We start from the raw sequence: 15920 nt of genomic DNA on the forward strand, positions 1-15920 counted from the left end.
ATGTAAAACTACATAACATAGCACTGTATGTTTGTATAATGTAATGGGTGTTTTTATTATGGAATATATACAAAATAGACAACACATATGTTAAGGTCAAAATATTGCAATACATATCACAATACAGTTGTTGTGTATCGCAATATATCGTGGTACGCTTCTGCCGTATCGCGGCAGCCCTAAGTAGAACTATAACATTGTTTGTTATAGAGTAATGTAGGTGACCAGTATAGTAGTAGAACTATAACATTGTTTGTTATAGAGTAACGTAGGTGACCAGTATAGTAGTAGAACTATAACATTGTTTGTTATAGAGTAAAGTAGGTGACCAGTATAGTAGTAGAACTATAACATTGTTTGTTATAGAGTAACGTAGGTGACCAGTATAGTAGTAGAACTATAGAGTATATGTAGGAACTATAACATTGTTTGTTATAGAGTAACGTAGGTGACCAGTATAGTAGTAGAACTATAACATTGTTTGTTATAGAGTAAAGTAGGTGACCAGTATAGTAGTAGAACTATAACATTGTTTGTTATAGAGTAAAGTAGGTGACCAGTATAGTAGTAGAACTATAACATTGTTTGTTATAGAGTAAAGTAGGTGACCAGTATAGTAGTAGAACTATAACATTGTTTGTTATAGAGTAATGTAGGTGACCAGTATAGTAGTAGAACTATAACATTGTTTGTTATAGAGTAAAGTAGGTGACCAGTATAGTAGTAGAACTATAACATTGTTTGTTAAGAGTAAAGTAGGTGACCAGTATAGTAGTAGAACTATAACATTGTTTGTTATAGAGTAATGTAGGTGACCAGTATAGTAGTAGAACTATAACATTGTTTGTTATAGAGTAATGTAACGGCTGCTATCACCAGAGTGGAGGACATCTTAGATCTAAAGTTTTGTACTGATGGCGTTCAGACAGCACTACAGAATGAGGACTACGAAAAGGTAAAATTAATCTGTGGTGGTTATTCAAATACTTGTTTACCTTTTAAAGGAATTTAGTAAAGGACATAAATAGTGATGGTACTTTTGATATTTTCTATAGATATTAGAAAAGATATTGAATTAAAAAAAATCTAATATGATTTTTTGTATTGATAAATCAGATCATAAGGCAGCTTATTGAATCCTTGAAAGTTTTATGAAAATAAGATATCAAGTTTCGTAATGTACTTTCAATGCTTAATGTTTTACCCTACAGGCAGCAGGACATGTCCATAGATTTCGAAGTCTTGATGAAAACATTCTCAGGATGTCGTCAGATGCAGATGAGGGTAAGTTTGTATTAATGGGTTCAGTATGACATTTAATTGTGTATAATCAAAAATACCAACATTTGACCAGTATTTGATTATTACTTGAAGAAAGATTGAAATATTTATTTATTTATTTTTTTTTGACATAGGAAGCACACTAGAAACCTCTTTCAAGCTTTTACATGAAGCAGAAGAAAAGCTGAAGACGATTGTGTCTGGTAAATTTGATGCAGCCGTACACGCTGGAGATTTAGCTTCAGTAGAACGCTTCTTCAAAATTTTTCCTTTACTTGGTCAGCATGAGGAAGGCCTCACCAAGTTTGGGAAATACTTAGCATCACAGGTGAGGATTAGTGTCTGTCAGACAGCTTTGTAAAGTATCTAGGTTCTACAAGATTTAGTGTCTGTCAGACAGCTTTGTAAAGTCTCTAGGTTATACAAGGTTTAGTGTCTGTCAGGCAGCTTTGTAAAGTATCTAGGTTCTACAAGATTTAGTGTCTGTCAGGCAGCTTTGTAAAGTCTCTAGGTTATACAAGGTTTATTGTCTGTCAGACAGCTTTGTAAAGTCTCTAGGTTCTACAAGGTTTAGTGTCTGTCAGACAGCTTTGTAAAGTATATAGGTTCTACAAGCTTTAGTGTCTGTCAGGCAGCTTTGTAAAGTATATAGGTTCTACAAGCTTTATTGTCTGTCAGGCAGCTTTGTAAAGTATATAGGTTCTACAAGCTTTAGTGTCTGTCAGACAGCTTTGTAAAGTCTCTAGGTTCTACAAGCTTTAGTGTCTGTCAGACAGCTTTGTAAAGTCTCTAGGTTCTACAAGATTTAGTGTCTGTCAGACAGCTTTGTAAAGTCTCTAGGTTCTACAAGGTTTAGTGTCTGTCAGACAGCTTTGTAAAGTCTCTAGGTTATACAAGATTTAGTGTCTGTCAGACAGCTTTGTAAAGTCTCTAGGTTATACAAGATTTAGTGTCTGTCAGACAGCTTTGTAAAGTCTCTAGGTTATACAAGATTTAGTGTCTGTCAGGCAGCTTTGTAAAGTCTCTAGGTTATACAAGATTTAGTGTCTGTCAGACAGCTTTGTAAAGTCTCTAGGTTATACACAAGCTTTAGTGTCTGTCAGACAGCTTTGTAAAGTCTCTAGGTTCTACAAGGTTTAGTGTCTGTCAGACACAGACAGCTTTGTAAAGTCTCTAGGTTATACAAGGTTTAGTGTCTGTCAGGCAGCTTTGTAAAGTCTCTAGGTTCTACAAGGTTTAGTGTCTGTCAGGCAGCTTTGTAAAGTCTCTAGGTTCTACAAGGTTTAGTGTCTGTCAGGCAGCTTTGTAAAGTATCTAGGTTCTACAAGGTTTAGTGTCTGTCAGACAGCTTTGTAAAGTCTCTAGGTTCTACAAGGTTTAGTGTCTGTCAGACAGCTTTGTAAAGTCTCTAGGTTATACAAGATTTAGTGTCTGTCAGACAGCTTTGTAAAGTCTCTAGGTTATACAAGGTTTAGTGTCTGTCAGGCAGCTTTGTAAAGTATCTAGGTTCTACAAGGTTTAGTGTCTGTCAGACAGCTTTGTAAAGTCTCTAGGTTATACAAGATTTAGTGTCTGTCAGGCAGCTTTGTAAGTCTAGGTTCTACAAGTTTAGTGTCTGTCAGACAGCTTTGTAAAGTCTCTAGGTTATACAAGATTTAGTGTCTGTCAGGCAGCTTTGTAAAGTCTCTAGGTTATACAAGGTTTAGTGTCTGTCAGGCAGCTTTGTAAAGGTACAAGTTTAGTGTCTGTAGCAGCTTTGTAAAGTTCTAGGTTTACAAGGTTTAGTGTCTGTCAGGCAGCTTTGTAAAGTCTCTAGGTTCTACAAGTTTAGTGTCTGTCAGGCAGCTTTGTAAAGTCTCTAGGTTCTACAAGTTTAGTGTCTGTCAGGCAGCTTTGTAAAGTCTCTAGGTTCTACAAGGTTTAGTGTCTGTCAGGCAGCTTTTTGTATACAAGTTTAGTGCTTAGTTAGGTTATACAAGTTTAGTGTCTGTCAGACAGCTTTGTAAAGTCTCTAGGTTCTACAAGCTTTAGTGTCTGTCAGGCAGCTTTGTAAAGTCTCTAGGTTCTACAAGCTTTAGTGTCTGTCAGACAGCTTTGTAAAGTCTCTAGGTTCTACAAGCTTTAGTGTCTGTCAGGCAGCTTTGTAAAGTCTCTAGGTTCTACAAGCTTTAGTGTCTGTCAGGACAGCTTTGTAAAGTAGTTCTAGGTTCTACAAGCTTTTAAAGTGTCTGTCTGTCAGACAGCTTTGTAAAGTATCTAGGTTCTACAAGTTTAGTGTCTGTCAGGACAGCTTTGTGTTCTAGGTTCTACAAGTTTAGTGTCTGTTCTAGCTTTGTAAAGTCTATTCTACAAGGTTTAGTGTCTGTCAGGCACAGCTTTGTAAAGTCTCTAGTTCTACAAGTTTAGTGTCTGTCAGGCAGCTTTGTAAAGTCTCTAGGTTCTACAAGGTTTAAGTGTCTGTCAGCAGCTTTGTAAAGTCTCTAGGTTCTACAAGCTTTAGTGTCTGTCAGGCAGCTTTGTAAAGTCTCTAGGTTCTACAAGGTTTAGTGTCTGTCAGGACAGCTTTGTAAAGTCTCTAGGTTCTACAAGATTTAGTGTCTGTCAGGCAGCTTTGTAAAGTCTCTAGGTTTCTACAAGTTTTAGTGTCTGTCAGACAGCTTTGTAAAGTCTCTAGGTTATACAAGATTTAGTGTCTGTCAGGCAGCTTTGTAAAGTATCTAGGTTCTACAAGGTTTAGTGTCTGTCAGACAGCTTTGTAAAGTCTCTAGGTTCTACAAGGTTTAGTGTCTGTCAGGCAGCTTTGTAAAGTCTCTAGGTTCTACAAGCTTTAGTGTCTGTCAGACAGCTTTGTAAAGTCTCTAGGTTCTACAAGATTTAGTGTCTGTCAGGCAGCTTTGTAAAGTCTCTAGGTTCTACAAGGTTTAGTGTCTGTCAGGCAGCTTTGTAAAGTCTCTAGGTTCTACAAGCTTTAGTGTCTGTCAGGCAGCTTTGTAAAGTCTCTAGGTTCTACAAGGTTTAGTGTCTGTCAGGCAGCTTTGTAAAGTCTCTAGGTTCTACAAGGTTTAGTGTCTGTCAGGCAGCTTTGTAAAGTCTCTAGGTTCTACAAGGTTTAGTGTCTGTCAGGCAGCTTTGTAAAGTATCTAGGTTCTACAAGATTTAGTGTCTGTCAGGCAGCTTTGTAAAGTATCTAGGTTCTACAAGCTTTAGTGTCTGTCAGGCAGCTTTGTAAAGTCTATAGGTTCTACAAGGTTTAGTGTCTGTCAGCAGCTTTGTAAAGTCTATAGGTTCTATACAAGCATTTGTGTCTGTCAGGCAGCTTTGTAAAGTCTCTAGGTTCTACAAGATTTAGTGTCTGTCAGGCAGCTTTGTAAAGTATCTAGGTTCTACAAGGTTTAGTGTCTGTCAGGCAGCTTTGTAAAGTCTCTAGGTTCTACAAGGTTTAGTGTCTGTCAGGCAGCTTTGTAAAGTCTCTAGGTTCTACAAGGTTTAGTGTCTGTCAGGCAGCTTTGTAAAGTCTCTAGGTTCTACAAGGTTTAGTGTCTGTCAGGCAGCTTTGTAAAGTCTCTAGGTTTTACAAGCTTTAGTGTCTGTCAGGCAGCTTTGTAAAGTATCTAGGTTATACAAGTTTAGTGTTTAGCAGCTTTGTAAAGTCTGTACAAGTTTAGTGTCTGTCAGGCAGCTTTGTAAAGTATCTAGGTTCTACAAGCTTTAGTGTCTGTCAGACAGCTTTGTAAAGTATCTAGATTCTACAAGGTTTAGTGTCTGTCAGGCAGCTTTGTGAAGTCTCTAGATTCTACAAGGTTTAGTGTCTGTCAGGCAGCTTTGTAAAGTCTCTAGGTTCTACACGGTTTAGTGTCTTTGTGCCGCTTTGTAAAGTCTCTAGGTTCTACAAGGTTTAGTGTCTGTCAGGCAGCTTTGTAGAATCTCTAGGTTCTACAAGGTTTAAGTGTCTGTCAGGCAGCTTTGTAAAGTATCTAGGTTCTACATACAAGATTTAGTGTCTGTTAGGCAGCTTTGTAAGTTCTAGTTATACTAGTGTTCTACTTTGTAAAGTTCTAGTTTACAAGTTTAGTGTCTGTCAGGCAGCTTTGTAAAGTATCTAGGTTATACAAGATTTAGTGTCTGTCAGGCAGCTTTGTAAAGTATCTAGGTTCTACAAGGTTTAGTGTCTGTCAGGCAGCTTTGTAAAGTCTCAAGATTCTACAAGCTTTAGTGTCTGTCAGACAGCTTTGTAAAGTCTCTAGGTTCTACAAGGTTTAGTGTCTGTCAGGCAGCTTTGTAAAGTATATAGGTTCTACAAGCTTTAGTGTCTGTCAGGCAGCTTTGTAAAGTCTCTAGGTTCTACAAGATTTAGTGTCTGTCAGGCAGCTTTGTAAAGTATCTAGGTTCTACAAGGTTTAGTGTCTGTCAGGCAGCTTTGTAAAGTCTCTAGGTTATACAAGATTTAGTGTCTGTCAGGCAGCTTTGTAAATATATAGGTTCTACAAGGTTTAGTGTCTGTCAGGCAGCTTTGTAAAGTCTCTAGGTTCTACAAGGTTTAGTGTCTGTCAGGCAGCTTTGTAAAGTATCTAGGTTCTACAAGGTTTAGTGTCTGTCAGGCAGCTTTGTAAAGTCTCTAGGTTCTACAAGGTTTAGTGTCTGTCAGGCAGCTTTGTAAAGTCTCTAGGTTCTACAAGGTTTAGTGTCTGTCAGGCAGCTTTGTAGTTCTAGCTTCTACAAGGTTTAGTGTCTGTCAGGCAGCTTTGTGAAGTCTCTAGATTCTACAAGCTTTAGCGTCTGTCAGGCAGCTTTGTAAAGTATCTAGGTTCTACAAGCTTTAGTGTCTGTCAGACAGCTTTGTAAAGTATCTAGGTTCTACAAGGTTTAGTGTCTGTCAGACAGCTTTGTAAAGTATCTAGGTTCTACAAGGTTTAGTGTCTGTCAGGCAGCTTTGTAAAGTCTCTAGGTTCTACAAGGTTTAGTGTCTGTCAGGCAGCTTTGTAAAGTCTCTAGATTCTACAAGGTTTAGTGTCTGTCAGACAGCTTTGTAAAGTCTCTAGGTTCTACAAGGTTTATTGTGTGTTAGGCAGCTTTGTAAAGTATCTAGGTTCTACAAGGTTTAGTGTCTGTCAGACAGCTTTGTAAAGTCTCTAGGTTGTACAGGGTTTAAAATGTGAACATGCTGTAAGAGTCTATTTTTGGTCATCAGAAGTTATATACTGTTAATGTGGAAATGTTCGCGGTTGGTTAATTTAGCGATTTTCTACAGTAAACTATACGCGTGGGGGTTATTTTCGCCATCTAATGATATTCGCGTAAATTATAAAAAAAAAAACGTTAGTTTCCTCCTTTGATTTCTGTTTGACTTTAGATTCTTATGGACGGTGTACAGTCTGAATGTAAAATCTGAATACATATCATACAGTTCAGGCTTCCTACCGTAATTAACGCCAATTGTCCCTTCAGTCAGACTAATGTGACCAGTGTTTTTATACATACCTGTCGTGCAGCGATCCGTGAACTGGACACAGGACAGGTTTTCGGTCTTTTGTTTTCTAATTGTGTAAGATTTACGTTTGACGGGTAAGGTGTAATTATCAGTCTTTTGTTAAAAATGATCAAAGTATTTTATCCGTATATATCTGTTTGTTTGCCAATACAAATCATTGTATATCGGCTGAGATAAAGTCTAGATTACAAAAACAATTGCTTTATAAATCGAAACAGTTACACGCCGAATGGATAAATTTTTCTTTCAAAGTTAAAAGTTGTTCATATCTGTCATTAATGACATGTTTGATTAAACATAAAATAAATAGGAAGATGTTACTAATTCGCCTTCATGATTAGATTTCATTGTAAAATTTACAAAACATTACCTGGTGGGGAGAGGGGGCATATGGGGGGAATTTTTGCAATCGAGCAAACTTCATGTAATTAGCGTACATTTCCCCTCACGTAGTTTTCCATATTTACAGTATGAGTATTATGTCTATCGTTATTAAATTTGTCCTGCAATCTATTGCACAATTGTAATTTTGTGTTATGGAATTTGATAAAGGTTTAGATGACATTGTTTGCTTTCAGGATATGCATAATAAACTGTGGTGATGTGTTGACATATTACATATCTAAATAATGAAATCCTTTGTCAATTCTTTTGAAAAAAACAAATGGTTAAGATTTCTTATATTCTGCCATTGGCCTTCCAATTGTGAGTCTGTGCATTTGGGTTTGTGAGGAATGGAGGACAGTTGACAAGTTCTGGCGCCTTGATAATGAAGTCGCTTTGAATAATTCTGAAGGAATTCTGGTTTTTCTCCAACTCCTATTTCTTTTAACATGCAAAAAAATCGTTAACTTTCAGGCAGTGAATAGCATCTGCCCCAATTCAGTTTTCAAATATTTGAGCCCTGTGACAGCCACTGTATCAGCTGTTGGACATTCACAAATGACCAGTCCTTAGGACATATATACCAAAATAAAAGCATTCTCTACTGATATGTGTACTATTTTCTTACAGCTGTCTGACACAAGTGATAAAAATCTCAAAATAGCTGAAGCTCTTGGATCTGAAAACAAGGGAGCTAACTGTGTATTTGCTGACACTGCCACTCAGCTGTTTGAGAGTATAGCACGTATCGTAGAAATACGACAGCCTCTAGTGGAAACTTATTATGGTATGTCACCCTTTTTATCTTCAAGTTTTAGAGATATCTAGATCTGATAAAATAATGTTAAAATAAAGTCTTAAGTTAAATACCATTTTCAGATAATAGCATTCAAATGTATGTATGAATATTTCTGTTGTCATGGTTTAACAGTTGCTGGTGTCATCACAGAAACACCAAAATAATGTGTGATACATAATTGGTTGTAGTAATCACACACAATAGATACAAAAATACAACTAGAAATATTTGTTTCATTGCACTTTCAGGTCATGGTAAACTCTTCATGTTGTTGAAAATCCTACAAAAAGAATGTGATCGACAGTCCAGAAAAATCATTCTGGAATTCAAAAGGAAACGGGTGTTTGATTCCATAGTAAGTCCAGAAGAGCTTTTATTTGTAGATCTGAATGTTCACAATTGCTGTGTAAAGTTTCAAAACAACTATAGATGTATCTCAATTTATTAAAGATGCTCCACCGCTGACAAATGGTGTTTTTTCTCTATCAAAAACAGGAGCAGAAAAATAAGTATTTTTCTTCAGTTACAAAAGTTACTTTCTTTACACCATTACCACCATTGAAAAGTTTGAGCTTCTAATTTTACTTCAAGATATGTCATATATGGAATAAAGTACTGATTGCGCATGCACCAGAGGCAAACTAAATTATTTTTTGTAATTTTTTTTGTGTTAATTAGACACATATATACACGATTAAACACCAATTATTGTTCAAATGATGAGTATCATTTATGCTCTGTCAGCGGTGGAGCATCTTTCATTTGTTACAATTGATTGATTTATAAATACATATGTACCGGGGTAAAACATTAATTCAAAGTTATATTTTGTAAGTGCTTATATTACTATAGAATTTTTTATTTTGAAAAACTGTTTGATCTATTGAAATAGTTATTTATGTTGATCTAGTACTTTTTTAACTACAGTTACAACAGGTTCAACAGAATATGGTATTCCATAAGCCAAACGCCACAGACAAGTAAGTATAATTAATAACACTATAATCAAAACAAAAAAATCTGACTCTTTAGGAGTGTCAAGTCTGTGGAGCCGCTGAGCAGTAGGGGTTTATATCTTGTGTCTTTCACAGTTGCGGTAGCACGGCAGTAACACCTATGTGCCTAATAGGCCTATATCTAGGTTTCATCTCACTGGATTGTGTAAATTCAGGTTTTAATTTACCAAAGTGCTAAACACACTAAATAATGTAGGTTAAGACACATTCAAATTTTATAAACTTGGTGTCTGTGAAAAGTGTATAGTGTGCTTTATTGAAGATTTTGTCTTATGTTATGTATGACACTAAATACATGTTGTTATTAGATAAGGGAGATAACTCCTATAGCTTTATTATCAATACATCCTATAAAGATCTTTCTAGAATATTATCATGTATAAACAAATATGTTTGTAAACATATTGATTATAAGTAGCGATCTAGAATGATCTATTTCCAGAAAGTTCTGTGTGTTTATTTGTTTACTGTTTTTAGTTAGATATTTCTAGAAGTAGAAGGTTCTCCAATATTCTTGAATAAGGGTTTAGCTATATATACTCCAATTGTCCAAGGCTAATCAGAACTGTAATGAGACCTGTAATGAGACATATCAAGAATTGTACATATTAGATTCTATCGGGAGAGTTATTGTGACTTTATCTGTGGATTATTACAACACTTTGTGTGGATTTATTCATACTGCCTGGAACTTTACAAATCATCTGTGGATATTCATTTTCCTCCTGGATTTGTGATTATTGTTAATTTGAAACCTGGAAGGATCAAGGATTATTCCAGGACATTCGCTTACAGATAAGTAACACTTTAAATCATCGTATTACTCTTGTACCACCACCAATTACTTTAGATATTGTAAACCATCTCTGTATAATATTGTATATATAATTAAATTGTGTTTTGAATTTAGCTGCTGGTTTCTCGTTCCGTTATTTTGGGTCATAACAGAATTGGGGGCTCATCCGGGATCGATATTTTATTTGTGAAATCTAACTTTGAAAAATTAATTAAGAAATTTTCAAAATTTGTGTACAAACTTTGAGTTTACATTTGAAACCAACAGCTAGATAAACATGACTACTATGCAGGTAGAACAGTTTGTTAAAGCGCCATCCCTGGATGTTCTTTTGCAAGTTAATAAGAAGGATTTACTGCTATTGAGTAAACATTTAGGCCTTACTATCAAAACTAATTTGAGGAAAGCTGAAATTAGGAATGTAATTATAAGATATTTTGTCGACAATGGCAAATTTGACTCTAGTGCATTAGATAGTATAGAGAAAACAGTCAGTTCAGAAATTCAAATTAGACAAATGGAACTTGCACATGAAATGAAACTAAGACAAATGGAAATAGAGAAAGAAATGAGAGAAAGAGAAATAGAAAAAGAGTTAAGAGCAAAAGAAATTGAAAGAGAATTAAAAGAAAAAGAAATTGAAAGAAAATTAAAAGAAAAAGAGATCGAGAGAGATCAGATGTCAGAACTAGAGAAGCAGAAAATTCAAGCTGAAACAGAACTTAGACATACATGCCATACCTCCCGGCGTGAGACAAAACCTCCCGTATTTTAAAGCCTTTTATTGTCTCCCGGCAGGAGAGTCTAAATTCCCGATTTCTATAAACCCCTCCGTTTTATTTTCGTTGCCACATTTGTGTACATGCTTGTGTACATGCTAGGTTAATTTTAGCACGAGAGTAACCACTCCCTGACCAACACCCAAGTGGCCCTAATTAGCAGCCTTGGGCTATTTCCACCTTGGCTTGTGGTGTCACTTTCACTCACGTCTGTGTATTACGTAAACTGAAGTCAAGCAGCCGATCTGCCTCCTAGAAAACAATCAGCTGGCCTTTCAATAAATTTAATAACTACAGCTAGTGAGCATTACAACAAAACAAATACTGCTTACATCTGTGAATGATTTACTCACGTTTTTAATGTTAAAATAGGCCTATCTGTATTTGACGGATGTCACAAACTTTGCAATCGTAATGGCCGCCATTTTGGGTAATTGTAATAGATGATCCGGATTTTATAGAATTACCTGATTTCCTAATAACCACGTTTTTAAAAATGGAAAAAGTATTATTTTTTTAGAATTTCTGTGTGAATTTATTTTTAGAAAAAAAATATATTAATAATAAAAAATTTGCAGTAGTAACTGAATTTAAATAAATAAAATAAAAAAAAAAAAACTTTTTTTCTCTCTCAGATTAAATTACATTTTGAATACTACTGTAACAATTCTGTTTTTTTTTTTTTAATTTAGTGCTTGTAAATTTAAGAACTTCATCTAAGTTAATTATCCGTTATTGTGAAAGATTATTAAAAAGCCCAGTCTAATATTTCGAACAATAAAACTGCTCCAGAACTGGGTGTATATAGGGATGTGACTACTTTTGCAAAACCACACATTCCTTTTTTTTAGTAAAATTCAATATGAATGCAGAATTTCATCATAAAAAAGCAGATATTTAATTTATTCATATATGTCGCGCATATACCTCCCTCTTTTGAGACCAAAATCCCTGAAAATGGTTATCAATCTCCCTTTCCACCCCTAGAAAAATATGGCATGTATGCTTAGAATTAAAGAATTAGAGCTAGCTTCTCAAGACGGTTCAAGTAATCCAACTTGAGGATTTTGGTAAATTGAGGCAATTATTGTTGATAGAGGAGTTTAAACGTTGTGTCCACACAAACACAAAAACTCACTTAGATGAGAGAAAAGTTGAAACACTTAGCGAAGCAGCTACAATGGCTGATGATTACGCTCTCACCCACAAAGGCCCATTTGTTAAAAACAGTTCTCAAGACAAAACAGTACCACAGGTACTAGTAAATTTGGTCAGCCTAGGAACCCAACCTTTAGTGGCCCTTCTAACGACAAACCTAAATTAGGTGACAAGACTAAGTCTGATTCTAAAACAGATCATAGGGCAGGTGTGGGGTCTCCTTCTGGTCCTGTTTGTAATTACTGCAAGAAAGTAGGACATGTTATGTCTGAATGTTTTTCTCTCCAGCGTAAGGAGCAAAGGCATAAACAGTCAGTTCCTTCTGTGTTAGCTATGTCAAAGCCTAGTCAGAAACTTAGTGATATTGTGGAAGATTCTAAAGTGTCTGTTGAGATTAAGAGCTCAGAGTCTGATAGTGTCTTGGAGAAGTACTCTCCCTTCATTTCTGAAGGTTTTGTTTCACTTACTAGTGATATCACCAACTTGAAACCTGTGAAGATTTTGAGAGATACTGGGGCTTCTCATTCTTTAATATTAGATGGCGTAGTGCCTTTGTCTGAGAAGACCTCATGTGGTAGTAGTGTTTTGCTTCAAGGTGTAGAGTTAGGTTTTGTTAATGTGCCTCTTCATTGTGTTTATTTAAAGTCAGACTTAGTAACTGGGCCTGTCACCATTGGTGTTAGACCGGAACTTCCCATAGAGGGCATGTCGCTCATTTTAGGCAATGACTTGGCTGGAGAGAAAGTTAGGGTAGATCCCTTAGTGTCCAGTATTCCAGATAAAACAGGTGATGCTGAGACTATTCAACAGGAATTTCCTGGTATTTTCCCTTCTTGTGCTGTAACTCGTTCAATGAGTAAGAAGGTTTCTGATGTTGCAGTAGTTGAGGATCATTATAGTCCAGGGTTAGGTGACACTTTCTTGGCTCATGATATAGAGGATGTCGGGGGTAAGTGTGATCTTTTGAGCAATCCTGTAGACTTTGATAGTGATAGAGTTGTTCCTAACAAAGGTACTTCTTTGGCTGACATGATGAGTAAATCATCTTTGTCTAGAGAGGAGCTTATAGTAGAACAGGAAAAAGATCCTGAAATCTCATTATTGTGTAATCGGGCTTTGAGTGAGGAAGAGGCTGAGAAAGTCCTGGTTTGTTACTTCCGTCGGTCAGGTGTGTTGATGCGCAAGTGGCGTCCCCCTTATGTGTCTCCCGAGGAAGACTGGAAGGTTGTCAATCAAATAGTTGTCCTACCGAGGTATAGGCAAGATGTTCTGAGTTTGTCTCATGACGTACCTATGGCAGGGCATTTAGGTGTGACCAAGACTTATAACAGGATCTTAGATCACTTCTTTTGGCCCAAGTTGAAATGGGATGTGGCTGATTTTTGTAGGTCTTGTCATACTTGTCAGGTGGTAGGGAAACCTAATCAGAAAATCCCTGTTGCACCTTTGCATCCCATTCCAGCATTTGAGGAACCATTTAGTAGACTGTGTAGGTCCTCTACCCAAAACTAAGTCTGGAAATGATTATCTTTTAACTATTATGTGTGCTTCCATACGCTTTCCTGAAGCAATTCCACTCAGAAATATTAAGGCCCCTAACATAGTCAAGGGTTTGGTTAAATTCTTTACACTGGTTGGTCTTCCAAAAGCTGTACAATCGGACCAAGGTTCGAATTTCATGTCTGGTATTTTTCAACAAGTCATGTACCAGCTCCAGATCAAGCAGTATAAGTCTAGTGCTTATCATCCAGAGTCTCAGGGTGCTTTAGAAACGTTTTCATCAGACAATATTTACATTTCACTTCGCTCCGCCTCAATGAAACTAGTAAACTCGATCACTTCATTTCCCAATGAGATGCTTGTCACGCGCTGACCTCTGACCAGCGTGAGAATACATTTTGACATTGTTTACATTTTAACTAGTTTTACGCCGCTTCAGTTTTGAATGAACTTCTGGGATGTGGCTTATCGCTGTACATTTGAAACACAGACAGAAATGTTTGATAAAGTGATATTAGAAATTGTTAGTAATATGATATACAGATATTTTACTCGTATTTTGAAGAAACGATGACTTAGGCTCAAGCCCCGGAAAAACATAGGCTACTGGCGCAGCGATGTTCATCACTCATCGAAGTAGGCATTCAAACGCAAATAGTTAGGATAATGTGTACAATATATAGATCTATATGTGAAACGGTGACATACATGTAAGCTTAGAACGATAGATTCCATAAAAATACGCTCAAATACCAAACAGGCTGATTTCAGTGACATAAGCTAACGAACGATTCTGCGAGTGTCAAAACCCACGGCATTCGAGGGTCGTTGGAACCACCAACATTTCAAATCAATGTTTCTCTACTTACTTTATACAGAATTTTAATCCTAAACTCCAGTTGACAGAGAAGTTATCACATTTCAAGAATAGCACACAAGTCTTCCAGTGATCTGCGACTAAATCCCACATTTTAACACGTTTTATTGAGCCCCTGAAGCATGGTTCTTGGACTGCATCGCATACCATAGACACAGGGGTTGGATTTCACACCATTTTAGTTAATAAACATTTAACTGCCAGCTACAAACAATTACCAGACAATGTTGCAAATTGTATAATAATCTTATGACCGAATACATATAATTTGACTTTTTTTGATATTTAAAAACGTAAATATAAGGATTGATTTCAATTTTGTTGCTTGCATGACTGATGAAGAAAGTTAATCTCGTGCAAATGTTACATGAACTGCTTCGCAGTTCACTTCATTTGCACGAGATTAACTTTCTTCATCAGTCAATGCAAGCAACAAAATTGACAATCAATCCTTATTGAAGAATATGATGAGATCTTATTGTTTTGAAAACAAAAGAGATTGGGACGAAGGCTATACACATGTTGTTGTTTGGCGTTAGAGAATCTGTACAAGAATTTCTTGGTTTCAGTCCCTTTGAACTTGTGTTTGGACACACTGTACGTGGTCCTTTGAAAATTTTGAAAGACAAAATTTTGGACGAAGATTCTAAAGTGAATCTCTTAGAGTATGTGTCTAATTTTAAGCAAAGGTTGACAAGGGCATGTGAATTGGCAAAAGAAAATTTGGCCGTTACTCAAACCAAAATGAAAACATGGTATGATAAAGATGCCCGTACAAGAAGTTTTGATCCAGGTGACAAAATTTTGGCTCTATTACCAATACCAGGTCAGCCTTTGCAAGCTAGATATTTTGGACCTTATATTGTTGAGAAAAAGGTCGATGATGTTAACTACATTGTACAAACTCCAGGGAGGCGCAAGAAAACTCAATTATGTCATGTTAATATGCTTAAGAAATATGTAGATAGAGAAGAGAGCAAGACCTCTCAACCTATTGCTACTTTGGCCTCTGTACACAAAGTGAAAGATTAGACTTAGATGGTGGTGTACAAGATGTAGGTGTTAAGTTATGGAACTCAGATGTGCTCGCGAACTTGGACAAGAAACTATGTCATCTATCAGAAAAGGAAACGCAATGAACTGAAAGATTTGATACTTGAGTATAAACATTTGTTTCCGGATACACCAGGCAAAACAGATGCTATCTATCATGACGTGGATGTAGGCGATGCGCCACCTGTCAAGCAACATCCTTACCGTGTCAATCCTTTGAAAGAAGAACATTTAAAGAAAGAAATTCAATACATGTTGGACAATGATATTATTGAACCAAGCAAAAGTGAATGGAGCTCTCCATGTGTTCTGGTGCCAAAACCAGACAAGACATACCGATTCTGTACTGACTTCAGAAAAGTAAACTCTGTCAGTAAAACAGACTCTTATCCAATTCCAAGGATTGACTCATGTATTGACAAAGTTCGCAAAGCCAAGTACGTAAGCAAGTTTGACCTGTTGAAAGGGTATTGGCAGGTGCCATTAACAGAAAGAGCTAAAGAAGTGTCGGCATTTGTGACCTCGCAAGGTTTGTACCAGTACAAAGTTATGCCGTTTGGTATGAAGAATGCCCTGGCAACATTTCAACGTCTTTTTTTAACAGCGTGATATCAGACCTTGAAGGATGCGATGGATACATTGATGACGTCATCAACTACCACGACGCGTGGGAAGACCATCTACGCGGGATTCGTGAATTCTTCGAAAGACTCACTACCATGAAATTGACTGTAAACTTATTGAAATGTGAATTTTGTCATGCAACTGTTGAATTTTTAGGCCATGTTG

General features: G+C 36.5%; 1 protein-coding gene across 1 annotated transcript in view; it reads left to right on the forward strand.

The window, feature by feature from the left end:
• Positions 1-15920, forward strand: part of LOC138316229 (conserved oligomeric Golgi complex subunit 4-like) — a 50348-nt gene that overhangs the window by 17814 nt on the left and 16614 nt on the right. Inside the window, 6 exon segments of the mRNA XM_069257831.1 lie at positions 854-955; positions 1212-1284; positions 1416-1609; positions 7784-7940; positions 8201-8307; positions 8880-8932. Coding sequence (XP_069113932.1) covers positions 854-955; positions 1212-1284; positions 1416-1609; positions 7784-7940; positions 8201-8307; positions 8880-8932 — 686 coding nt within the window.

Source organism: Argopecten irradians, chromosome 2 (genome assembly GCF_041381155.1).
Source record: "Argopecten irradians isolate NY chromosome 2, Ai_NY, whole genome shotgun sequence".
NCBI lineage: Eukaryota > Metazoa > Mollusca > Bivalvia > Pectinida > Pectinidae > Argopecten > Argopecten irradians.